Here is a 24,785-nt window from a genome sequence, read left to right on the forward strand (position 1 = left end):
TTAGTTTAAAATGGTGGCAACCGGTCCTTTATGAATCATGTATTCACTGTGGAATTTACGACTTTACATAAATTTTGCAGGAGCTGAAATTTACTTTCTGGTACGGGCCCATAATGCACTCTACACAGCTCTGTCTCTTTGTATACGTGGGAGCTTTCCAATTGCATGTGCCCTGTGTTTCTTACGCCAAAGTTAGCGAAGTTACTAATTGTCGTGCCGGCGTCCGAATCGGCTGCACCACTATGGACAAAAGTGTTACGTAAATTTGAAATTTGCCATTAAAATAATTGCAGATTATGAAGTGGCCGTTAATAGCCATTATCAGTGTGCGAATAAACTCCAAAGGTCGCTTTATGTCATGGAAAAGTCTACAAATTCAAGATTATTTAATCCGCAGGACGAAGCTATTTAGTACATAATTTTCCAATTTACGACAAATGTCCACTTAAATAACATCGTCGGTTGGCGTTTGAAAATTCAAATGCCTATCCTCTGGCAGTTAAATTGTGGGAACGTTTTAAACTTATTTGCACCAAAAATGGATCAAAAAATTTAATTCAATATATCTCCTATAGACCGAACTTATGAATTAAGACATTAGTTTAATTTGCGAGTCTTAGGAACGCAACCTTATGAATAATGAACTTCTTTTCTTAAATATCAATAGGCCTATATGTACCTGCACCTAGAACAAGATTGCGTAGAATGCATAGTTATGGGTTTCATTGTAATTAAAATGTGACTGATGATCCGTGAAAAGCAACTTGTAAATATGCAGGAGTGTCTTATGAAAGACTGGCAAAAGTAGGAGTAGTAGTCCAACAAACAAAAAATTCATATTAGAAATTCTTATTGTTGTGAAGTACAAAGTCCCAAATAAGTCACCCAATGCGTTTTAATGTTACGAGTTCGAATGAAACAGATAGCATTCTTTGTTGGGGTCAAATTAGCGAAAATAACTGATAAGACACCGATCGAACACTTAGAACCATAAACCACCGCCGATTTTGTCTTTTGCTTTGTCGTAGTTGTTCATAATATTTTGGTACAAACTTTAGTTTTCAATTTGCAAGGAGCTGTGTCAGCTCATGGACTCACTTCAGCAAACATTTCACGATCTCTTTCGGAGTCCACATCGTCATTCTATGAACGTATTGCATGCTCCTGTTGGCCTGGAAATCTATTTCTTCTTCAGTGGATATTCCATTAGTCTTATACAAAAATCACTAAACACACAGTTTTAAAAAAGCATATTTTCTGACTCTTCTGATAGGTGGAGGCGTTGAATCCTACCGTATACTGTTTTGGGAAGACTAAAGTCAAAAGCATAATTTTGGATGAAAATTTAAAAATTATTCTGTAATATCAACCCGTACAAACTATAAACCTTTCCCAATACTAGAGAACTAAATCTAATTGAAAGTCTTAATCTTAAACCGCCAGCAAACTTTTAAAAATGCGCTTTCTTTTCAACATTTTGTTTATACAGTGATTTAATTTCCTGCTGCAATTATAGATTACTTTTGCAAAAATCTGTGAGACACCATGCAACAATCATTATTAGTCAATATCTAGTAATTATAATAATTATACGAAGCGTGATAATGTGAAAACGACAACAGACTTCATTATAAAGAAACGTTTCCTGGAGCCGATATTTCCATGATATAGACATGTTATTAGCGTTGACGTACTATTAGCTGTAAGAGCGTAAGTAGACGGTTCATTCGTCTATTTACGATGCTCGACTTTGGCCATTTTATTTAACAGCAACTAGTCTCTCATTTCGTTCTGGTGACAAGGTGAAGAAGCGTTTTTGTATAGAAAACAATTCGTGCATCCAAATATTTTTGCTAAGTGGCTGTCATGTATCCTTGAAAAAAAACTTAATTCACGCATTTCTTGCAGATTTATCCTATAACGTTTATGAGGTAGTTCTATCAAGTAAAGAAAGTTGCAGTTTAGTGCATGAAAATGAGTGGTTATGGGCAGATTGACTTGATGGAAATCACAGGAAGTCAGCAACAAGCCACACAGTTCCAAACACTTCCAGAAGTGACTTCCAGCTCATCTGAATGGACAAATTCTACCAAACATTTGCGTCCGGCTGCTCAAGAAATTCCAATCACAGAAGAGTCGATGGCAGGAGTGTTGCTGGTGATTACCAGTTACCTTGTATTGGTCACGGTTTGGTATCAAGTAAAAGTTGGACAAAAGAAATTGGTGCTATCAGACACTCTTTGTACTCTGGCAGTTTTTACTCTGCTTATTCGAATCAGTGCTTTTGAGTTTGCTTTAAGGGTCCGTGGTTCAACCAACATGTGTAAGATTTTTGGAAATTGGAACTTTTCAATTTACGCAATCAACCTCTTTTTGCCTTACCTGATACTTTGGATACGACAAAGAAAGTTTTATAATGCTCAGGGCCAAGAACGTTTAAACACTTTGAAGGTGAAGGTAATAAGTTGGATCACTCTGATTGGCATAGTTGCGTCCCCAGTCGTGCAGAACGCGTTTAGAATCGTTCACGGTAAAATGGTTTCCACTCCTATGGGTTGTCGGCCTTCCACTGGTAGATACGGTCGTCTGGTGTTCAATATCCTAGCAAATGTTGGAGTTGGTTTATCGACATTTTTTCAGCTGGTTTTGTTGATGCTTGTTCTCTACCCAATCATAGATCACGTTTCGAGAACAAACTTGAGACATTCTTCAAGACAAAGGAAAACGATTTTTCGCCTGGCCGCTTGCACCGCCATCTGCATCACATCCGACCTTCTTTTCCTTATAACGGTACATGTAAAACCTGCAGGAGCTTCTAGATTCTTCACCGGACTATGTTCTTGCTATAATATGACAATAAACGCCTGTATGGTTGTTTGTTCGTTTGCGGATTGGAGAAAAAGATTTTTCCCGATGATAACACCCAAGAGAGACGCCATCTTGTCTGCGCCATCTCCCAGAACTTCTGCGAATAGCGGGAGCTAGAGCGACGTGTGTGAGGAATGCAGTAGAAGAACAAGTGATGTGAAAATCGTAAGAGGAGGTATTGTCAACTCGGAGAAACTACAAAATGAACGGAGATAATGCTGTAATTCTAAAGCTCCCTTTGATTAAAATAATGATCTCGGACATATAAATCGACATCATATACACTTACATCAAAAATTAGTGACGTTACATCAACCTCTATGTTATTATATTCCACCCATTGCTTTCATTTTTTTTAGATATATTTCAAAAATTTATTTTCAGCCCTGAATATTCCTCTGTTTAGTTCTATCGTGGCGTGATGAAGACTTAGCATGTACGACTGGACGTACTTCCAGTAGCATCGTTTTTAGCTGCGGAGAGTGTCTTTCTTACATGTGCAATTAGAATTGTTTTGTTCTTATACCGGTGTGATTACATTAACATTTAAAGAGAAAGGAACATGTGGTCGCTTGAATACCTAAATACCTAAAGTGTTAGTAAAGCAAAGTATTGAAATACCTAAAGTAAAGTATTAAAGTGTTAAATACTGCAAGAATCTTGACAAATTACAAAAATAGAAATTCAATTTTTTTTTAAAAACAGCTCTTGCTAAGTTACCGACAAAATACCACCAACAACAACCTGTATGGTTACGGATCATCAATTGCTTTGTTAAGTGAAATACGCTGCAAAAAGTGCAATGCCCTACGGCAGACCATCATTTGATCTTGTCTAAGAAACGACAAACATACCTTCATTTTGCCATTGGTCAAGGATATTAGCTGCATGAAATTCAAACTTTGTAACGCTTTTACATAAGAGAGATTACATAACATTGGGGAACTGCAGAAACGGACCATATGTTTGCTTGTGATAATTTTACTTTCGCTTCGTCGTTTTTAGTTGTGACCTATTTTATTTCAACCATTGACACTGGACAGTGGTTACTTTGTGCGATTGTTATATCGTTTTATTAGCAAAACATTGTAAGCATTTGTGTAAAACTTCGGACAATAAAAAGGTTACCACATTAGAAGCAAATTGGCCAGCTATCTAATGACGTATATAAGGCGCGTGTTAGAAACCCATAATTACATGGAATTTAGAAGTATTTAACACTAGAAGGACGGGGCGCGTCAATTGACGCATTTTCAACCTAAGCGCATCTATAACTTTTAAGTGGGGCATCGCACAACCTTGATATTTCCTGACTTTTCCTACATTAGTGTTAGGTAACTAACCCATGAATATGAAGTTTTTATTTTACCGGTAGAGATAATTAACGTGGTCACTACCTAGAAGGACGGGGCGCGTCAATTGACGCATTGTTACTTCACACTACAAAAACCAGTTCTCGCAATAGAGAGCAATGTTTTGTTTCTGCTGATAATTACAGGTTTATCGAATTAGGTCACAGCTGCCAGCACAGGGGTGTAACAAACGTGTTGACAAACTATGCAAGTCGACATTTCCGCAAAACAGAGTAGTTTCGTCACAAGCGCAGCCTAATATCGGAATTTTTGAAGTTTATCGAAGCGTAAGTGTAGTAAGAGTTTCTTAGTTAGATAAATTAGATGAATTAGAGAAATTCGTCACGTCGGTGGTTGCTCGTGGCGTGACAGGAGGGCGCAATTTCCCTGTGAAGAGTTTGTGGGTGAATTCGGTGGATGTCCGATGTTTTCCCAAACCATGGCAAGAGACAGGTTTTGGAGCTCATACGATTCCTTCGCTTCGATCTGAAGACGGAAAGGCGTAGGAATCTATTGCATAATAAATTTGCACTCGCTTCACAACTTTGGAACAGTTTTATATCAATCTGCCAAAAAGCACTCATTCCACAGTGGAAGATAACTGTGGATGAGCAACTATTGCTGTGTAAGGCACGCTGCAAGTTCATCCAATATATGGCCAATAAACCAGACAAGTTTGGTCTAAAGTTCTGGCTGACAGTTGACGTCGAAAACAAATATTTATTCAACGGTTTTCCTTACGTTGGAAAAGATGACGCAAGGAGCCCCCAAGGGAGTGTGCCCACCGACGTTGTACTAAAACTCATGGCTCCGCTTTTTCAAGGAGGTTACAACGTCACTTGCGATAATTTTTTCACCTCACTTGACCTGGCGTTGCGACTTGCGGAAAAGAAGTGCAGCCTCGTAGGAAAAATGCGCCAGAACAGGAGAGAAGTCCCGAAAGAGTGCAAGAAGAACAAGGAGTTACGTGAAACAGAAGTGTTTAGGCACGACGGCTTGTATTTTCAATGCGATTGCTTTTGTTAATTAAAATGAACATAGCGGACATGTGATAAAAGTAGTTTTTTCGGAGCAACAGCACAGTTTTCTCAACAAAAAACGTTAGATTTGCGCCGTTTTGACCTTTTGCGTCAATTGACGCACTCCGTCCTTCTAGGTATACGAAAATTGCCGTCCTTCTAGTGTTAATAAATTCATCAATCCATAATAATAGATGTTTGAGAAATTGTAAGTTATAGTAGTAATTGATGTTTTTATCCATTAATTGCAAACAAATCAAAGTGTTATTCATATACGCTATTTTTTGTTGTTACTCGGACAATTTTATGTTATACAAAACATTTTCATCGCCTATTTAATGTACTTCAGCAGTGTTTAAAAATTTCCAGCGTTTTCAGTATTCAAAATTATTAAGCATTTGTCGAAACATAAACAAAACATCCCAAGTTCTTTACAGTCTACACGACATTGCAGAACTGGTCAGTTGTTAAAGAAGAGCAAGCACTAAGTTTAGTGAACAATTTTTTTTAATTTCCAATCTATTAGACAAAGAATTGCAACCAAGAAGTTTGAAATATATTCTATTACTGTACAAGCAACGACCATGACCATGACCAGGATTTTGTGATTACGGCAAGGTATAATTATACAAAAAATGTTGCACTTTCAAAAGAACTTTTATTCGTTCAGTTTGAGTTTTACTTTAAACTGAAATTAATTGCACACAAAAAAAACTTATTTTAAAATTGACTCTACAGTATAAACCTCAATTTAATCCTAGAGCATTTAGTTAATCTTTTGTGTTTTCCCCTAACAACAACCACCTGTCTCTTTATCCACACACTTCGTTACCTACTGGGATAATGTGGTATAGTTTATAGTTTTTAAGAAACATTTACATTGACTTATAATCTTTAATTTGGACCAGTTTGGGTCGAAGTGTATAGATTTGTCCTTGTGTATGTGGTGTGTGTAGCGCATATACTTTTTCTCATTATAAAGCTCAACAATACACTCTTTGCATAGGTATACACAAGTCGCTTTTCTTATTTGTCTATAGCTTAAACCACACGGCCAGATTTGTAATCGCCTACTCATATACAATCCATTCAAACTACTGAAAAAATTAACAATATATTTCGGTCGTTAGCAACAATCGAATATGTTGAATAAAACTTGCAAGAAAGTATGATTTATAACTATTTCTGATTCTGGCTCGTTCGCCGACTCACATTAACTTAAAAAGAGTTTCTTCAGTGTTGCCAGCAAGAATAGAGAGAAATAGAGAGAGAAATAGCGGGAGACAGAGAGCGAGGTGAGAGCTTGCCTTGGCGAAACTTTTTTACCACTGTGACGTGCTTTTTTTCCTTCGACAACATCTTCACCATTTTTCGGAAAAATGACTTTTGAAATATTATAAACACAGTCCTAGCAAGCAAACAGAGCTACGCGTTAATATACGAAAATGAGTGGTTATGGGCAAAGTAACTTAGAACTAACAGGAAGTCAGCAACCCATCACAGAGTTCCAACCACTTCCAGAAGTGACGTCACCCGCATCTCAGTGGATAAATGTCACAAAAAATAAGCGTCCATTAGTTTCAGGAATTCCAATCACAGAAGAGTCGATGGCAGGAGTGTTGCTGGTGATTACCAGTTACTTTTTGTTGGTTACGATTTGGTATCAAGTAAAATTTGGACAAAGGAAATTGATGTTGCTGAATACGCTTTGTACTCTGGCAGTTTTTACTCTGCTTATTCGAACCAGTTCCTTTGAGTTCGCTTTAAGAGTTGGTACTTCAACAAAGATGTGTAAAATTTTTGGAAATTGGAACTTTTCAGTTTACGCAATCAACCTCTTTCTGCCTTACCTGATACTTTGGATACGACAAAGAGGGTTTTATAATGCTCAGGGCCAAGAACGTTTAAACACTTTGAAGGTGAAAATATTCAGCTGGATCACTCTGACTGGCATAGTTGCGTCCCCAGTCGTGCAGAACGCATTTAGAATCGTTCACGGGGAAATGATTTCCACTTCAAAAGGTTGTGTACCAGGAGGAAAAACTTATCTTGGCGTTTTTATGACCTTGGCTAACGTAGGTTTCGGTTTATCGACATTTTTTCAGTTGGTTTTGTTGATGCTCGTTCTCTACCCAATCATTGATCACGTTTCGAGAACAAACTTGAAGCATTCTTCAAGAATGAAAAATACGATTTTTCGCCTGGCCGCTTGCACCGCCATCTGCATCACATCCGACCTTCTTTTCCTCATCACGAGGCACGTACAACCTCCAGAACATATTGGAATCTTCACCGGATTATGCTCCTGTTATGATGTCACAATCAACGTCTGTACAGTCGTTTGTTCGTTTGCGGATTGGAGAAAAAGATTTTTCCCAATGATAACGTCCAAAGAGGACGCTATCTCGCTTTCATCGTCCTCCAAAACGTCGACAAATACCACGAACTAGGGCGAGATTTCGTCCAAATATGCTATCAATTGGTCATGCGGTTATGTAATAGTTATAGCTGTGTAAACAAGATTGAAGAAAAATGCGGCTGCATTTTAATTAAATTGCTGTCTTGGATAGAAGATAAAATAATTTATACCATATACAAATATTTATCACTTCAAGATTCTAAATTATTGAAACATTATTTGTGCGCTTGGGTATTTTTACAAATAACGTAAGTTGTAATTGGAATTTTGATGCACATTTTATTACTTTGTCACTTGTCGTTGGTTTCGTGAACGTGCTTGCTGCTCATTAGCAAACAATACGTTAAATATGAGCACAAGGTAATACATAATGCTTCATGTTGTTTTGCTGGACTCCTTGAAAATATCAAAATATCTATTTCATCTGAAAATACAATTATCAGAATTGAAGAATCTGGTCAGCAACAAATCAATGGTGCCCAAGTTCTAGCAGTGAGATAATTCACACGATATTGTAGTACGGAGACAAGCAAGTAAAACTGCAGCTGTCCTGAGGCCAAAGATCGTTAGATCTTACGCGAGAAGTGACAAACAAGATTTTTTCTCGTCATTCACCGAGAACACGAGTTGCATAAACTTTTGAACTCTTTTACAAATTAATCCCTAGATTATATAACTTGAAGAGACTGTATATGTGCCAGCTTAAGTCCACTTTATGTCTGTCTCATATTAACTTTTGTGGCGGATTTTAGTGAAGATTTTTGTGTGTCTGTTTTGCCTTTTTTGATTGATTTTATGCAACATAACAATTCGCTATATTACGATCGCTAGATGATGATAATGAGCAAAAAGAGAAAAAACCAGACGAGTTATCGAAAGGTGTAGGGGCGTACCAGCCCGCATGCAAATTGCAATGGATTTGAAAACATTTTGTGAGGAAATTCCGATCTAGTATAACGATAGTAGCTCAGTTACGAGTCCTGGGATTAGTTTTGGTTAAATATGAAATACACATCGACTCTTAAATGTTGGAATGTCGGTAACTTGTGTGAAAGATTGTACCACATTCCTCATTAAACCAGGAATATTTGGGGCTGTGCGCGTTAATATACGTATTTAACTTTGTCAAATTTTCGCTTCTCTTTATCAAATCATCCTGTTCCCCAACAGGTTTTTTGCTGTAGAATCTTGGATCCCTCTGGTAGGTTGATTGATTGGGCAAAAATGGCTTGAATGACACAAGAGCCTTCTCATCGGTGCTGATGACCTTTGAATTGCGCGTCTGCAAAGTTCTTGCTCAATCCTCATCTTATCCATGATTACATTGAAATTAAAACTTTTCTCTCCATTTCATCAGATACAAACAAATCTTCACCGTTTACTGTGGTTAATTGCTTTTATGTTTAACATTGGAATTTGGCAGGGAAAATGCAGAATTCCATAAATGCTACAATATATACAACATAAGGATATTAATAGATTTATTGATGAAACAAAGCGTGCAATCAAAAGTATGCTGAAACCATTCCTGTGTCATTTTTTGCTTCTGTGACGTAGAAATAAGACAAACAGTTTCACAATAAAGGTGATGAACTATTTGAAATTAATTTTAGAATGGATGAATTTTTTTATAAACACAAAATGCTTCATCTTTATTTTAGTTTTATATAGCCTTATCATTTTACCGATGTTTTTGTTAGGACAAATTCTCTTTACTTACAAGTTTCCTTTCAAGAATATCCGGTCACGTGCAATGACACCCATTTGTCTAAAATTCAGGTTTTTAGTTCATATTCGTTCTTAGATAAAGGATGAAAGTTCTGCAAGGGAAACGCATCTTAACAGATTTGTTAGTGTTTTGAACATTAATTATAACTGAGGCTGCTGAGAAGCAAAGGGGTTATACTTATGCGGGTTTATATTGGTAAAAAAGCTTATTTCTTAATCTACTGTAATTAAACCTACTTCAAACAACAACATTACCGAACTAACGATGACGAATTAGTTTTCATGTCACGCAAATACCCGTACGTGTTATAAGAGGACTCAACGATATCATCTAGCTATAAATATTTCGCATTGGCCGGTAATTTTGCCCGGGGTAATTCGGTGTTTCTTTTCTTAGCTTCCAACCATGTTAATAGAGGTTAATAATTCAGTAGCATTGTACATATTTTAAAGTAGCTGTTAGCGTTTTGTTGTCTGACTTAACAAACAGTTTATGGCTTTAGTATGAAAACTATGGCATTGGAAAACTAAGCAATTGATAAAAGTTAACCCAGTCCACTTAAGAAAGTATTACCATAAATAAGTACGAAAATAAAACAAAAAATCTATGCAGGCAGAATAAAGTTAGAATTTATAGTGGCTAACGCAAAGTTAGCAATAAACTGTACGAAAGTAGTCGTACACATTCATCCTTACTATAACTACAGCATCAAGGCAAATGCGGAGTCTACACGTAATCGAAGGCTTTCCGGCAAACTCTGTTCAGCAAGCGGTACAGTAAGGCAGTAAGTCGGCCTCTGATAGCTTAGCTGAGATAAGAGCAGATATTTCCGTTTTCGCATTGCTTTCTAAGTCTTGTGCTCACGATATGAGCAGTGTTAATTTCCTTTAAGACTGTAGCGTAGTGTTTATTTCACAATTGGAACCAGTGGCTCGCGGTAAGGATTTTTAGAGTTCTACGAAAGCAGATGTTTTAAGTCGTAGAATTCTTTCTATAGCACAAACTTTAAAGTGAAGGCTAGTCCAAAACAAGCTGAATGAAGGAATAGTTGTCATTAAGTATGAAGAAGAATAAATTTTTAAATAATATGCTGTGGTTAAGCAGTTATTGCCGAAAATATATGGTAAATTTCTTACTAATTATGTCGCCAGTGACGAAGATAATGACTTCACAATGTGAAATCAACATGTTGGATGGTTGGCGTATGAATCAAATATGGTAGCATGACTAAACTAAACTAAACGTACTGTAGAGGTAATATGACCAAACATTTTGGATGAAAAACGACTACGCGGGTAGATATAGGCGATTAGTTGCAGTTGATGTTTATTTTTAGCAGCATAGTGATGTCACAGATGACAATACACCGTGCGCCAATGAAGCTTTCTTGTGTTTATGGCAAGTACCTGTACCGGATTAAGTTATAGCCAACAGCCAAGAATGAACTCAGCACTTACTAACTATCTTACACTCAGCTCTAACTAAGCACTTACTTTCAGCAGTATACCCCAACTATAGCATAAGTTAGGCTTAAGTGACGCAACATATTCCTTTTACTTCCTTTAATGAGCTTTAACCATACTGGTAACTAGTTCTTGTTGCCTAAATGAAACGTTCTTTTCATACTTGATCGAAAAACCAGCGTCTTGCTCATCGTTTTAACATTGTGACGTCATAATTAAACCGACATACATGATAAATAACACCAAATTAGTGTGTTTTTGCTGCACAGTTTCAGAAAAAAATCGCGTAAGCACTACGTATTATTGAAAAATTCTGTCTCCAGCATACTTACTAACAACTTTTGTTAAACTTCAACTTGTTTTTGGACTTGTACTTCTTTTTTAGGAAAGAAAAATGTAAAATGTGTACTTTCGACTTGCAGAAAAGTAAAATATCTTTCAGAGAGACATCACTGTAGAACGGGCTACGTGCACGCTTAAATTTGAATCGTTAAATCAGTTTACCTTAGCCAGGCAAAGAGTGTAGAACCGTACTTTATTTAGCATTTCTATTACAATCGTGAAAAGGTTTATGAGTGAGAGGCTAGTAAAACATTGACACTGTACTGTTATTATAGTTCTACTATAATGAACACAGAGTTTTAACAAGAAACCTGGTAAAGATTACGAACTCATTTTCCTTAAATACAGGATGCAAATATGCTTATACGCTGGTTTGATTGCACGCATTCACTGATGGAGTGGGTTTCCGTATCACACACCACGGTTTAAGTGTCTTAGTTTTCTGCTGGTAGTTTTACGGTCGGAGACTATTGTTTTGCCTTTGTCCTACCGATCGGAGATTTTTGTTTTTTAAAATGTATTTATGGACTTACTTTCATTTTCGTTGTAACGATAAGTCGAAAAAGTTTGACGTGATCGCTTGTTTAAAATGGGGTTATCACGGATGCGGCTAGTTTCGTTTTAACTGATATGTTAGAAGTTTCTATTGTGATTCGCATATGACATAATCATGGATTGGTGGTTTTCCATCTGATGGTTTTATACTTATAGGCTTAGGCAATGATTCTCAATGTTTTTGGCCGTATGGCTCACTAATAAAACTAACATGTTTTCGCAACACACTTCACGTTTAGAAATGGTAAGTACAAAAGTTCGGTTTGAAATCAATTTGCACCGTATTTTCAATCTAGTGAAGTAGTCACTTCGAAACGAAAAAGCAGAAACTAACTTCAAACCCATTATCTTGTCACACTTTTACCAAACGCTTTTGTTGTCAAAATAGTCATATAAAGCATTGCTTTGCTTGCTTCATTGTTATTACCGCAGCGGGTACAAGCTTTATAGCGCGGTATTATGTGAAATGGGTTTGAGTAGTTACCATTTTTGACAAGTAATATAAGAACAATATTGAAAAAGGTAGAAATTGGGCTTATGAAAAGCTTCACAGCGCACCTGGAAAAGTCTCACGATACAGTAGTGTACCACAGCACATAGTTTGAGGGCCACGGGACTAAGGGTTGTTGTTTGCCCACTTGACAGGATTCGAAGAAGGTTGCAAACTGCACAAAACACAGCAGTTGAAAAATACCGGGAAAAACGCAGCTCGTATAGATGAAACATAAGATCTTATTTCTCCCCAATTTCTAGGCCTGCTTATACTGATTAGAACGAAAATGATAGCTAACTGTATAAAATATAGAGAAAGGGGGCACTTTTCAGCTTGAATGGCTCCTTCAGATTTACCTAACTGAGGCAAAGACGTGTTAAATGCTCCTGCCATACTGGACGTTTATCGTTAGCACAGTACACAAATGTAAAACCCGGTATGCGTGAGAATGCGCAAAGCAAGATGGCTTTAAACAACAAGACAAAGCGTTTTGTTATGGCCTAGCTAGTTAGTTACGTTAGAACTCATAGAGCTGCTGCCTCCACGAACCTTGCAAGAGAAAAAAGTGGGTTTCGAATAGAGAGAGAGTTATGGCTAAACTCCTTGTGCATGTTAGAAACTTAGTGTACAGCCAAACTCTATGTTTTATTTCCAAAGTAAAACGAGAATTACCGCCTTTACCAGCAGAGCAAAATATTGTTTGAAACTACAATTTTTGAACATGTGGTGTCAGTGACGTCATGTCATCGGCGTGCAGTCAAGCATAACATCGTTCGAAGAACTTTCTTAGACTTTGAAGAAATCCACATGTTTTGATGGATCGTACAATCGGTAATACTGCCGCAAGTGCGATTACCAAGCATAACGAAACGACTGAATCTACACTCTACAAGAAATGTTCCATGAAACCAATTCTGAGTAAAGGTCACGGTCCACTGCAGGTTCTGAAACAAAGTTCAAATTTGTTTGTTCTCAGCTGATCCATTACGTAACGGTTTATTTCCTTTGGCTGTATCCTATCTAATGGAACGTTGTTATACAGACGAGTGTGTTATTAGATAGCTCACACAGGCAATTTAATGGCTTTAAGATGGTTACAGTGTACTCTCATAAACGCTGTAATAGTGTGTTTGTCGACAAACGTGTCCTTGCTACAGACTTCAGCCATGCTCTGCTGTAATAGTTTTGTGGCAATCCAATTGGAAAAGACCGAACAGCGAAAGTTTAGGTTTCAACCAGTTTACGAACAGTTAGCAGTGACTTGAAAGATGGTTTAAGGCGTTGTGTGAGTATTGCGGAGTATTTTCCACCTACAAAAAATATTCCATATACTGTATTGACTAAGGGGTAAATCTCGAAAAGGATAGTATGTACTAATCTGTTTGTCAGTTACCATTTAAAGTTTTAAACTATTGTACTTCACCGAATGGTGTTCTTTAGCTCTATAAAGATTAATAGTCTGAAATGGAAGCGGTTTATACAGCAGTTACCAAATTCTGTTGACGTATTCTTCGCTTTTTTTAAGAGCTTGGTATATATTTTCTCAGCTTGTCAGGACTCGACTAGATCTACAGTTTGGTCAAGTGTCCGTGACTAAGATTGAGTTGATTCCTTTAACGTAGGAAAACGTTTCTGACTTTTTGCCGTTGTTGTTCAAATATTTACACTGGTGACAGCGTGTCGCAAGTTGTATTTGACAAGACGGCGTATTTGCCTGTGAACACTTGTCTATTTAGTATAAAGCGTTAGTTTGTATCGGCGGAATCGGAAACTTCCTTCACTTCTTTCGCGGGGATTTTTGTGTAAATTGAAATAAAAGGAATGTAAAAAATTTAAGCTGCTATAGCCCCATGCAGAAAAACGCTTCAGCCAATAAGTCTAACCACCTATATCTGCATCGTATTATGGAAGTAGTATCTTCTGCTACAGCTCAAATGTATGATGTAAGTAATTCACAAGGGATGAAAAATGTTTGTTGATTTAGTCGACTGAAAACGTTTCCAGTCCAAGTTTTTGTGTTTGTTTAAAGTTTACATGACGCACGAGGCGTGAAGCAATGCTCATTTTTCACATGGCTCTTATGTATATTCAAAACAAACTTTCTAATCTCAAAGAGTAAAATCTGACAATTATTCCGATATTTTTGGAATAGCTTTAAAAATATTCACCAAACGTAATGAGTGAAATGCACGCATGCTCCTATGCCGTTATATAGTAAATGACTGCCACGTAAAAATCGTATTTTCGAAGCAGACAATAACATTTTTACTTGCATTAAAATTACTTTGTGTAAATCACCTTTAATCCAAACGTAATAACATCTTAAACACATCACCTTACATCCTGCTTGTACAATCCCTAAATTAACCCTTAGTTAATTTTTGCATGGTGTGAATCCCCTGTCGTGGTCGCATACGTCTTGTTCTGGTAATGTCGTGAAGCTGTTCATTTTCAGTATGTTTCCAGGCTACTAATATAAAGAATTTTATACTAATTTATTTGAATTATCGTTCCAGGAAGTTAGGTGTGAAAATAATTTCGTGATGTCAAGCAACATTCAAGAAATGGTCAGCAGAATGCCCGGATTACTCATGGTGAGTTCTCTTAAATTATTAAAAGCAAGCAGCATGTCTGGACAATAATGGCTACACTGTACCTGGCATAGGATCCAATTCTGTGCTTATATAAAACCACACATTTATTACATATACGCTATGTCCAGTTGTTCATAGCTTTTGAAGTATAAAGATTTGATGCGCTTAAAAGTTCGTACCCACTAAGTGCGCGAAAGGTAAAACCAGCTCCTTACGTCATATTGAAAACTAGGCTCTTTGAGCGCTTGTTATTTCGGGCTGGTTTATTCGAAGTGGCTCAATTGACGTCATAATATTTATTTACAGATATTCGACATAATCGGTTGGGTTGTGTACGCGTGGCTTCTTGCGATTTATTTCCCCATCTACGTGCTCGGCTATCTCGTTATTCAAAAGAACTTGCTCTTCTTGAGATTACGTAAACTCGTTGGTTTTACGTCAAAATCCAAGTTGGGACTTGTGAGTCGTAAATTTAAGGTGAGTTTAAACGTATCCTGTTCATCAACATATAACCGACTGTACTGAGAAGTTCAGTTGCAAGGGTAACTCTCTTGCGTCCCCTTTTGGAACATATACTTTTCAAATTTCCCGCCCTTCCTCTTCTGGCCTCATTTCCATTACACAGCTCTTATTTTACCATACCTTGACATTGGTTTATCATTTGGTGGGGGAATTTATCGATCACTCAGTTTGTAAGGTAGAGTAACGTGGAATACTGTATCGTTGTCAAGTCTACGATTGGTTTCTTTTCACCCCAAAATTTTTTTCGTTATTGCGTATTGCGTTATCATGAAGATTTTTTCCAAATGTATTTTTAGCTTTTTGAAATAAAACAATTACAAATATAGATATAAACAAGCCAAAAGAAAATAATATCTATAAAACTAAACCCTGTATGGCCAAGGAAATAAATATTGATCCCACATATAGCAATATTCTTTAAGACTAAGTTAATAAAGAATATTAGTAAAATAAGTAAAACCTGACACAACATGCTAATCCTAAAAATGTACTTGAACGCAAAGCAAAGCCGTTGTAGGGTTTTCTGCCTAAAAAACAGTATTTTAAGTTGCTCATGTGACTTCGTAGGTTAAAGATGTAAGTCAGGTATCCACTGAAGAAGAAATAGATTTCCAGGCTAACAGGAGCATGCAATACGTTCATAGAATGACGATGTGGACTCCGAAAGAGATCGTGAAATGTTTGCTGAAGTGAGTCCTTGAGCTGGTTCAGCACCTTGCAAAAAAAACAAAGTATTTTGACAAAACGTATAAGTTATGCAACTTTCCAGACAACAAACAATTCAGCTGATAAGCGACCAACAGCTTGCTTACGTCATCTTGTGCACGGTATTTGCGCATTCAGTGAGATGGGACGCGAAACGAAAAATGTATCGCTTCGATTTAGAAGGATTTGAAGATCTTTTTCTTTTCCAGGTAATCACTGATGTAATCTATTCTATTGTTGGAAGCCCGAGATTAAATTATTATTATTAATCCTTGACTTTACCTAAAACTAGCGACTTAACCTTTTACTTGGCTTACTTTGGATGCTTGTTTAGGGATTTTACTGGGATGCGAGGCTCGTTTGGATCAGTGCTACTGCAGATAAGCTCATAATCAAGATGGACGACGGTGAGGAATATTCTTCTGACTGTGATCCGGAGAACAGGGCCGATTACGACCTTGCCAAGCTTCATGTCCAGGTAGGTACAAAACCGCATGAGAGAAGGAACATCAAAAAACATCATATTGACCATGCAGAAATCGATTTGTGTTGCTGGTGGATTACGCTGCCGTAAAAAAGGCTTGGCTTTTATGACGTTTAAAATGCATGTTTAATAAACGATGAACGACGTCTGATGTCTGCTAACTCATACACTAAGCCTACTGTGTTGAAACAAAACTTTTATACTTTTAACATATGAGCAAGTATTGGCATTGAACTGAAATACTATATACGTTCACTTAGTCCTGCGTAGAAAAGTTACAGTTTTTTTGTTCATCTTCCAGATTTGTCTTTCCTATTTCGCACCAGGCCTCGCACACAATCACGTTCATTTCGTCTTCCCGAGTGCCGTCTGTGTTCTGAGCAAGCGATGTTTGAATCACAACTCCACTCTATACAAACTACTGGCTCCTCACTTTCGATTCACAGAGAGGATTAACTATCAGGTGTAATATCTTCTCATTACATCACATCGGGTCCTTTATCTTATCTTAAGAAAGTCTTTTGTGAATGGAAATCTGGAATTACACGTATTTTTTACCGGATTTTCATGTTTCATTTGCCTAAGTTATCCATTTATGTAGAACACTTCCCATATTTGTGGTGTATGTGAACAGAGCAGTAGAGTGAATTAAAGTTGTGCTCTTCATTTAGCTGACATTTATCATTTCTCTTTAGGCTTTGAGGGTCGGGAAAGCGACCAACAACAAGAGATCCATCTTGGATCGAATATTTTTCCTCTGGCAGCCCTTTCCCGTCACCAAGGAACAATTCATGGAAGGGGTGGCGAGAAAATGTCGGAAGTATTACTTTGATCGCGGCTCTGTGGATTACGGAAGCGAGGTATAAGCCATAGTCACTTGTCTGTAGCCAAGACCAACCGTATTTCGATATTTTGGTAGGCACTCTCATGAATGAATGTGCTTCATTTTGCATCAGTGTAAATTCAAAAAGTCACCGGTGTAGGTATGTTTAGAAATATTTTTGTTGAATAATCATCTTACATGCGCGATTTTGTAAAACAGGCCGCACACCGCGTGAGAATGTCCCGGCTCCCGTCTGTGATTGAAGAGGAGGACCACACCGAAAGAAAACATTTCGTTTTTCCTCCCGATTACGTTTCGAACAAGACTTTGCAAAAAGTAAGTGGTAATCTCTTTTCATAACGAAAAACTCCAGTCGTTGATCGGTTGTAACAGGTGAATAATCATCCATGGAATTTTCAATTTTCAAAGATTCCCTATTTAGCTTTCTTGAACGATTATTACACCGTGGTTAGGCGATTTGTCAAGGCGATGGAACCTTTTATAGAAAAGTGAGTGATTCTACTCTTCTGTTAGATCAGTTCCCGCGCATCGGTAATCCTCAGCGATTCGTTTGTGCAGAGTTCTTGCATATTTTTTTATTATTTTCACAGGGACCAATGGGAGATCCTTTCCAAGGAGGTGGCGGAAGTCGTTCCTCTTTTCAACCAAGTCAATATGGTCGATGCTATCGCTACGTTTATCCATCAGGTTGAAAATTCGCCAATAAATTAATGTTAGGAAAATAAGTAAAAGTAATCATGAAGAGAAAACATTTGGCACTTAAAACTGGTTTTGCCCAATTTGCAATCCGCTTTTTAGTGAGTTCACATCATTGCGCTTGTAGGTCGGGGTTGTGCATTTCTGCGACCACAACAGCTATCTTCGCTACTTTGCTTACAAGTACGGCAGTATGGCAATTCGTACGCCGTTCGAGAGTTTCAAAAACACCGAACACTGGCTGGAACAGAGCCAAATATCGGGCTTTGACGTCAACGAAGTTAAAAAGAATCCCCTCTCGTTGATATGGCAACGTGACGTCATGAGAACGAGGTACATCTGGCTGTGCGAGGGTGCTTATCTGGATCTTTGTTTTTTGGATAAATCGGCGCTAGGTTCTATGGAGCGATAGTTCTCATGCGTGTCGTTAAAATTGTGATAAAGTCGTTACGGGGGCATTTTTATAAAACCTTTCCGTTATATCTTGTCAAGGTGTTTTCTCAACATCTTTGTTGATTATATTCCGAACCCCGACTGCGACCTTCAGTTGGTTCACACCGACTACGAGTTCGAACCTGCCGGAGCGAAGGATGCGGCGCGGGATTTTATATCCCAGCTTCGTTCGTTGGACGGAAACCTGAAGGTTCGATGAAATTTACCAGGTTTTGACGAAACTTGTGTTTCCCTGAACCTCTAAAGAAAGTTTTACAAAATGAAAAGCAAGAAAATAAATTTTTCAATATTTGCTTCAAAATTTCAGAAAAGACCCTCCCCGATATACATTCCCCAGCTACGGGGCGAAAAACGAGCGGCCGGGTCACAGATTACCCGACTGGATGAAATCGTACGTTGCGTTTGTTACTGATGACATCAAAGGGGCCTGTCCATCAAGTCTGCTGTGAACGACGCAAAGCTCCTATTTTGTGGGGAAGTTTGCAAGATTGCTTTGCACGTTGTTATATTAATGGTCTTAGTGGCCCTGCCAGTTATTATTTCTGAGGACGTTTTAAACTTTTTCAGCTTTGCCAATTTTTTTTTATTCATTAGCCCATGCTAATAACAACTGGCTTGATTTTTTCCTACCTACCGCGCCTTTGACGAAAAACAAGATGATTAATATTTTATACTATCATAGACGGTTTTGGTTGTAGCTAATTCCAAATATTACATGTTTCACATTCGCACTCTCTGACGTTGTTTTTTGCCATTTGCGCCCAAGCAATGCGTATCAAAGAAATTTGAAAAATATAAAAATACTCAACTTAGCCTTTAAGTGTTTTTCTTGCTGTGCGTAGACTAAACGTTTGTGTGTATTTTTTTACAGCTGTGTACACTCAAACGCCATCTGTGTACTTGCTAAAATGTTATTGTTTGATGTTTGCTGGAACTGGCCAATAGTTTTGTCCTATGGTACATATATACATTACTGTCTCTACGAAATACATTCCAGAATTTCTTGTTGTTTAGTTATGGACAGAATCTTTGCAAACTATATGAAAAATGCATCGTTTATAGAAGAACCTACTGGGCTATGTCAGGACGAACAACTACTAAGTTTAAAATGAGAAAAGCAATTTTTATTAAAAAGAACATATCAGTTCCCTCGGTTCGATATTGATTGCACTCAACGTAATTGCACACGTTCCGGTTTGGGGCTGCAAGCAACAAATGTTGTAATGCGAAAGGAAATACGTTACGTACGTACCGTGGGTAACAGTTAAATGATTCAGAAAAACATATTTTGCATAACCGGTGGGTTACACGCATCAACATAATATAAACACTATATCATTTATAAATCGTGTTTATGCTATATCTATGTTTACACGGCATCAAAATCGTTCTATATGGCGTTTCAAAATTGCACACCATAAATTGCCAGCCAACTACTATTGCATGAAATTCTTACTATGAATGAATGTTGAAATTGATTTCATAATTTGCGCTTCGCACTTTTTGCACTGGCGACGAGTTGATCAAATGTGGAAATTCCTTTATAGTTTGCTTCTTCAGTGTTCGTTTTTCCCATTTATTTGACAAGTGGGGGAGCAAATGTTGCCTCTGTACCCGGGCACTAAAGCCCTAGGTACCCCTCTGATTCCGTGTAGGTGCAATCTCATTTGGGTGTAATTTTGTATTGCTCTAATCCCTTGCGGATACAATGCCATGTGGATGCAATTCAGTGTAAGTGCAGTTTTGTTTATAAACGATACAGTGTTTATATTAAATCTTTGCGTGTAACCCACCTGTTAGGCTAAATATGTTTTCCTACATGTGTGCAACCTCGTGGGTGCAATGCCGGTTCCACCAGTTCACTCCGTAAAGGTTGATAGGGTGACATGTAAAATACGAGGCGCGCGGTAAATGATAAAAATGAACCAGGTTTTTCGAAGGTTTAACTTGGGCAACCACTGAGGAATTTTAAGGACTAAGTGCTGTAATTGCAGAAGCAGAAATTTGAGAGACCGTTTCGGTGCCTAAAACTCTGAGCCTATGCTAGTCGAGGGTGCTTTTATTACAAGCTACAATCTATAAATTCATCAACAGCTTACTCACAGGGTGGTTTTTTTTAGTAAACTTGTAATAAATAATAGTCCAAAAATGTTTGTAGGCACTTCGTATCTTATGCAAGCCGAAATTACTTTTGAAGTATGCATGTCATGAGCGACATCCGGCGGATGAAATTTGGGAAAAGTTTTAACACACGAGCACCAAAAGGGATGTGACCAATGGACCATTGCACCAAAGACACTATGATGCCAGAACCACACAATTACTTAAAATTAATTCTCAACTATTACAATGGTAACAGAAACTCTAAAAACTATGCTAAAACATTGAGAATTGCAGATTCTACGATGCTATTTCTATGGAGGGATCTACTCAAATGAAAGTTTATGCAGTGTGATTGAGCATTTAATAATACTGTTTGTAGTTGCAGTGTGATCAGTGCTACATTTCCTTCATTGCAGCCTACAGATGCTCAGATGAAGCGTTTAACTCTTTTTATACTGACGTTCAACTTTGACCTTTTCTTGCAGCACTGATTGTGCCGCGCTTATTTAAGATACCAGTGGTAGCAAACTCAATGCTATTAAAACCCTAATCCAAATGGTGAAAATAACTCTCGTAGCAGGCAGATCAAATAAAAATAACACCTTCCAAATTATGATATGAAGCTTTAATGTTCGAATGTAAAAATCGAACAAACAGCAAAACAGCTCACAAGTATTGAACAGGTTATAACTGCAAACATTCCACATGGCAGAATCAGAAGTTTCTACAACGGTAATTGTAATTGCTTTCAGAACAACATGCAAGTCACTTGAGAAACACATGTCAGTTGCTTATACAATGTGACAGTGAATCTTTAAAACAACCAGACCTTAAAACAGCAGCGTAATGACTATACAGTTGTCATAACTCAACAGCGAATAATAAGAGTGTCGAAACTGTCATGCTAAAATTGCAATCCATTTTTACAAACTCTTAACAAACAGTAAATTAGAAACGAGTCTTACTGCGTTAGATTTATATTGTACTTCACAAAACCTGCTTCACATGTGCTTATACAATGCGTAAAATGAGATGTATTCCTGAATCAGTGTATATTGGACCACTGAGATCGCCAGGGTGCAATGCAAAAGAAGCATCTTCAAACGGCTTCTGCATTTGACCTGAAATTTAAGCAATAAGCAAATTTGTTGGAAATGTATGAGTCCAACTTATGACAAGTGAAAAACATCCAAATACTGGATATCTAAAACATTCAGTTCTAAGCAAGTAGTCAGAAAAACATTGGGTTTATAGCTATCTGATGAATTTTAAGCACTGACAATAAGCACTTAACAGGGCTTACCTCGTGTGAAGCTGCCTAAATCTCCACCACGTTTTGCTGAACTGCAGTCACTATATTGTCGAGCTAGATCCTCAAACTTGGCACTACCAGACACAATCCGTTGATGAAAACCTTGGATTATCTCCAAAGCTTCTTCCTTTGATCGAGTGATGTTTTCTTCTCGCCAGGATGAAGGGCGACGAACATCTCTGTGTTTCACCAGAAGGTGGTAGCATTGAACACTCTGTCAAACAAATGAACCTATTTGAACTTCTGTACAACTAATTTCCTCTTAGGTTGGAAAAACCCATTACTAGACTAGACACCCTTACCTTACACTTTCATTTATGAGTTTTTTGACAACTTGAAAAGGTTTAGAAGCTAAAAATTAAAAAGCACAATATCTTTACTGACTCTACTTAGTTTAGCATGGAAAAAAGCAAGATGAAAAATTGATTTTCCTACCTCAGCTTTTTCAGGCTTTGTAGCGGGTGCAGTAGGTCTATCCCATTGAGTCTTTTGTGTGTATTTATTCATGTAGTAAGCTCTTCCTACGGACAAAAATTAAACAGTTTTAGCATAATATCCCAACATGATTAAATAAATGTTTTGGTATTAAAAAGTTGTTTATGATAGCAAAATTTCCAATTGCATAACACCGTATGTTATCGAAAAACAAAGAGTGCCCACAAAATACACAGGTTTGTGTGGTTCATTTAGACCACACCTGCAATTGCAGAAAATAACTAATATCACTTGGATTATGCACTTTTGACTGCAAGAACAAGCTTACATTGATTGGTTTGTGGCCTTTATGCCTTTCCGAAAGTGGACGCCCCTTGACAAAAAACTAATTGACGAAATGTTGGAAAGTGGGAAGGTATGAAATATCTTGAATTATCAATTATCATATAATCTTAGTAGTAGTCTACTAGTAGGCTATATAATTGACTTTGCACTTACCTGGCAATATTTTGCATATACTAGTACAGGTATAATTTTAAATTGACGAAATTTTTTCACTGCGATTACAGTTTGCTATTAACATGTAATATTTAAAACTCAATCCAAAGATAGCAAAGTTTGAATTTATGCTAAACAGAACTTATTATCATCATGACGAAGATGAAACTAAGGTATTCAACAATTCCTCACCTTTCAACATTATATACATGAGTTAGCCAACTATCAAAGTAGTGCAAGTGAGCATAGGCTATGTAAATGTGGAATTACCCAAAGCAATACCTCAAATGACATATAACTTAACTTTAAAAGAAAATTGCACATCAATGGATTTTTCTATGTTTAGCAAACTCTGTACCTGAACTTCTACTTTCCTTCTTCACCCATCCATCTGGAAGTGGGCTCATTGCGTCTCCATCTGACATGGTTTGATTTGTTTATCCCAGATTTATGTGAAATCCTTTAACAAGTAAGTCCTAGTCACTTCCAACAGCCTCTATGATAAAAAACTGTTGCTTTGGTTATTTTTCACCTAACATTTCATGGTTTCCTTGGTTGGAAAGCAGTAAAACAAGTACCAATAAGTAAACTGTACAGGTCAGTTTAAAAGATATCTGTTACTTTTGCTTTTGTGTAAAACCGAAGAGGCTTTTACCCACTGATCAACATACAAAGAAGGGTATATGACTTTTAGAGTTCTTTGAATAAATTCCAAGAGACCCACAACACAAGAAAGTGCAAATGGACAAATTAGGCAGTAGGAAACAAACAGTTGAACAGCGTTGCTTCAAGCATGATAATTGCACTCTTAAAACATTTTGTTTTGTGAAGTTGTACACAAAAATGGTGACACTTGAGTAAAGCAGCGCTGTTACACTCTTATGGATAGGCCTGAGGAGAAAGTGGGGCACCTGCGTGCAAGACTCATTAACGTACAAATCGAACTTCATCGTCCTAACTCCAGTTTACAAGAGACAAAGGAAATTAGTGGGTTTAATTAAATTAAATAGACGCTTTACGAGTTACTGTCTGAGTGGCATGATTTTTCGAGCGCCTATCTAGGCTATAAGCTAGGCCTACTTAACAATGGAAATTGTCGACCAACTAGGCCTATGGTTCTTTTTTAAATTACAAACATTTTAAGCAAAGAACTAGGTTTGTAACGACCTCGCTCAGAAAAATAGCATATGAATTTCTTTACACGATAAACAAAAAATATTCAAAATATATTTCCTAGTTCTTATTTTTACAACGGTTAGAACCCTACGTACTGGACTTGTACCATTAATTATGGAACGTAAGATTTTTCTCCACCAGACAGCGAAATTTTCAAAGACTGGAGTGCACCAGTAGGCAACAAAAAGCGTGCAACAAATATCCTTTTCTTTCCATATGGGACTTCCACGATGTGACGTCTAGGAACATAGTCAATGGAGCATGCGACGTAAACTAAAATGCGTAAGAATTTCCGTAGTATCAACAGTACGTGTAATAAAAGTAATTTAGTTTATACCTGAAGTTAGTATATTTTTAAACTTTGCTTCAAATGCAAGGCAAAATTACATGTGAAACGCGCCGCACATTCCGTGCATACTATGCGCATTTCCTGTCACATGCTACGCTGACCACGTAACTTGACCTCTTGTTAAACAAAACCAATGACTGGAATAAAATGATTGAATGTGTAGGATTCAAAGCACTGTAAAATAAAAACTGGGCCACCTTTTGTCGATGTTTTTCGTTCACGTTGTAAAGAAATTTATTTGCTATCAATCTGAGCCAAAATTTTGCAAGCCGAAGCCGAGAATGTTTGCAATTAAAAAAAGAATCAATTTCTATTGTTAGGTAAAGTCGATCGAAAAAATTTTGCTACCCAAAACAAGATCGCAACTGTTACTG

General features: G+C 37.3%; 3 protein-coding genes across 3 annotated transcripts; 2 read left to right on the forward strand and 1 right to left on the reverse strand.

Moving 5' to 3' along the window:
• The first annotated feature begins 6,684 nt into the window (after positions 1-6,684).
• On the forward strand, positions 6,685-7,989 carry LOC143468603 (uncharacterized). Its single transcript, XM_076965933.1, has one exon. The coding sequence runs from the start codon at positions 6,685-6,687 to the stop codon at positions 7,687-7,689; it is 1,005 nt and encodes a 334-aa protein (XP_076822048.1). The 3' UTR covers positions 7,690-7,989.
• A 6,770-nt stretch (positions 7,990-14,759) lies between these two features.
• Positions 14,760-19,551, forward strand: LOC143469595 (uncharacterized). The gene is made up of 13 exons (XM_076967343.1): positions 14,760-14,834; positions 15,141-15,311; positions 15,924-16,045; positions 16,126-16,270; positions 16,396-16,539; positions 16,847-17,008; positions 17,241-17,405; positions 17,588-17,704; positions 17,798-17,877; positions 17,980-18,076; positions 18,213-18,418; positions 18,578-18,728; positions 18,846-19,551. The coding sequence occupies exons 1-13, from the start codon at positions 14,784-14,786 to the stop codon at positions 18,948-18,950; spliced, it is 1,716 nt and encodes a 571-aa protein (XP_076823458.1). The 5' UTR covers positions 14,760-14,783; the 3' UTR covers positions 18,951-19,551.
• A 1,700-nt stretch (positions 19,552-21,251) lies between these two features.
• On the reverse strand, positions 21,252-23,431 carry LOC143469716 (peptidyl-prolyl cis-trans isomerase NIMA-interacting 1-like). Its single transcript, XM_076967507.1, has 4 exons — positions 23,245-23,431; positions 22,389-22,474; positions 21,945-22,167; positions 21,252-21,762 (listed from the first exon to the last, which is right to left on the reverse strand). The coding sequence occupies exons 1-4, from the start codon at positions 23,309-23,311 to the stop codon at positions 21,653-21,655; spliced, it is 486 nt and encodes a 161-aa protein (XP_076823622.1). The 5' UTR covers positions 23,312-23,431; the 3' UTR covers positions 21,252-21,652.
• Between the last annotated feature and the right edge of the window lie 1,354 nt (positions 23,432-24,785).

This window comes from Clavelina lepadiformis, chromosome 8 (assembly GCF_947623445.1).
Source record: "Clavelina lepadiformis chromosome 8, kaClaLepa1.1, whole genome shotgun sequence".
NCBI lineage: Eukaryota > Metazoa > Chordata > Ascidiacea > Aplousobranchia > Clavelinidae > Clavelina > Clavelina lepadiformis.

Excerpts from the sequence above, each read along its gene's own strand:
- LOC143469716 (XM_076967507.1), bottom strand. The coding sequence starts at position 23,311 with ATGTCAGATGGAGACGCAATGAGCCCACTTCCAGATGGATGGGTGAAG. Across the intron at positions 22,168-22,388 it reads CAAAGCCTGAAAAAGCTGAG|AGTGTTCAATGCTACCACCT; the intron begins GTAGGAAAATCA and ends TTTGTTTGACAG. Across the intron at positions 21,763-21,944 it reads TTTAGGCAGCTTCACACGAG|GTCAAATGCAGAAGCCGTTT; the intron begins GTAAGCCCTGTT and ends CTTAAATTTCAG.
- LOC143469595 (XM_076967343.1), top strand. The coding sequence starts at position 14,784 with ATGTCAAGCAACATTCAAGAAATGGTCAGCAGAATGCCCGGATTACTC. Across the intron at positions 16,540-16,846 it reads TTGCCAAGCTTCATGTCCAG|ATTTGTCTTTCCTATTTCGC; the intron begins GTAGGTACAAAA and ends TTCATCTTCCAG. Across the intron at positions 17,009-17,240 it reads CAGAGAGGATTAACTATCAG|GCTTTGAGGGTCGGGAAAGC; the intron begins GTGTAATATCTT and ends ATTTCTCTTTAG.
- LOC143468603 (XM_076965933.1), top strand. The coding sequence starts at position 6,685 with ATGAGTGGTTATGGGCAAAGTAACTTAGAACTAACAGGAAGTCAGCAA.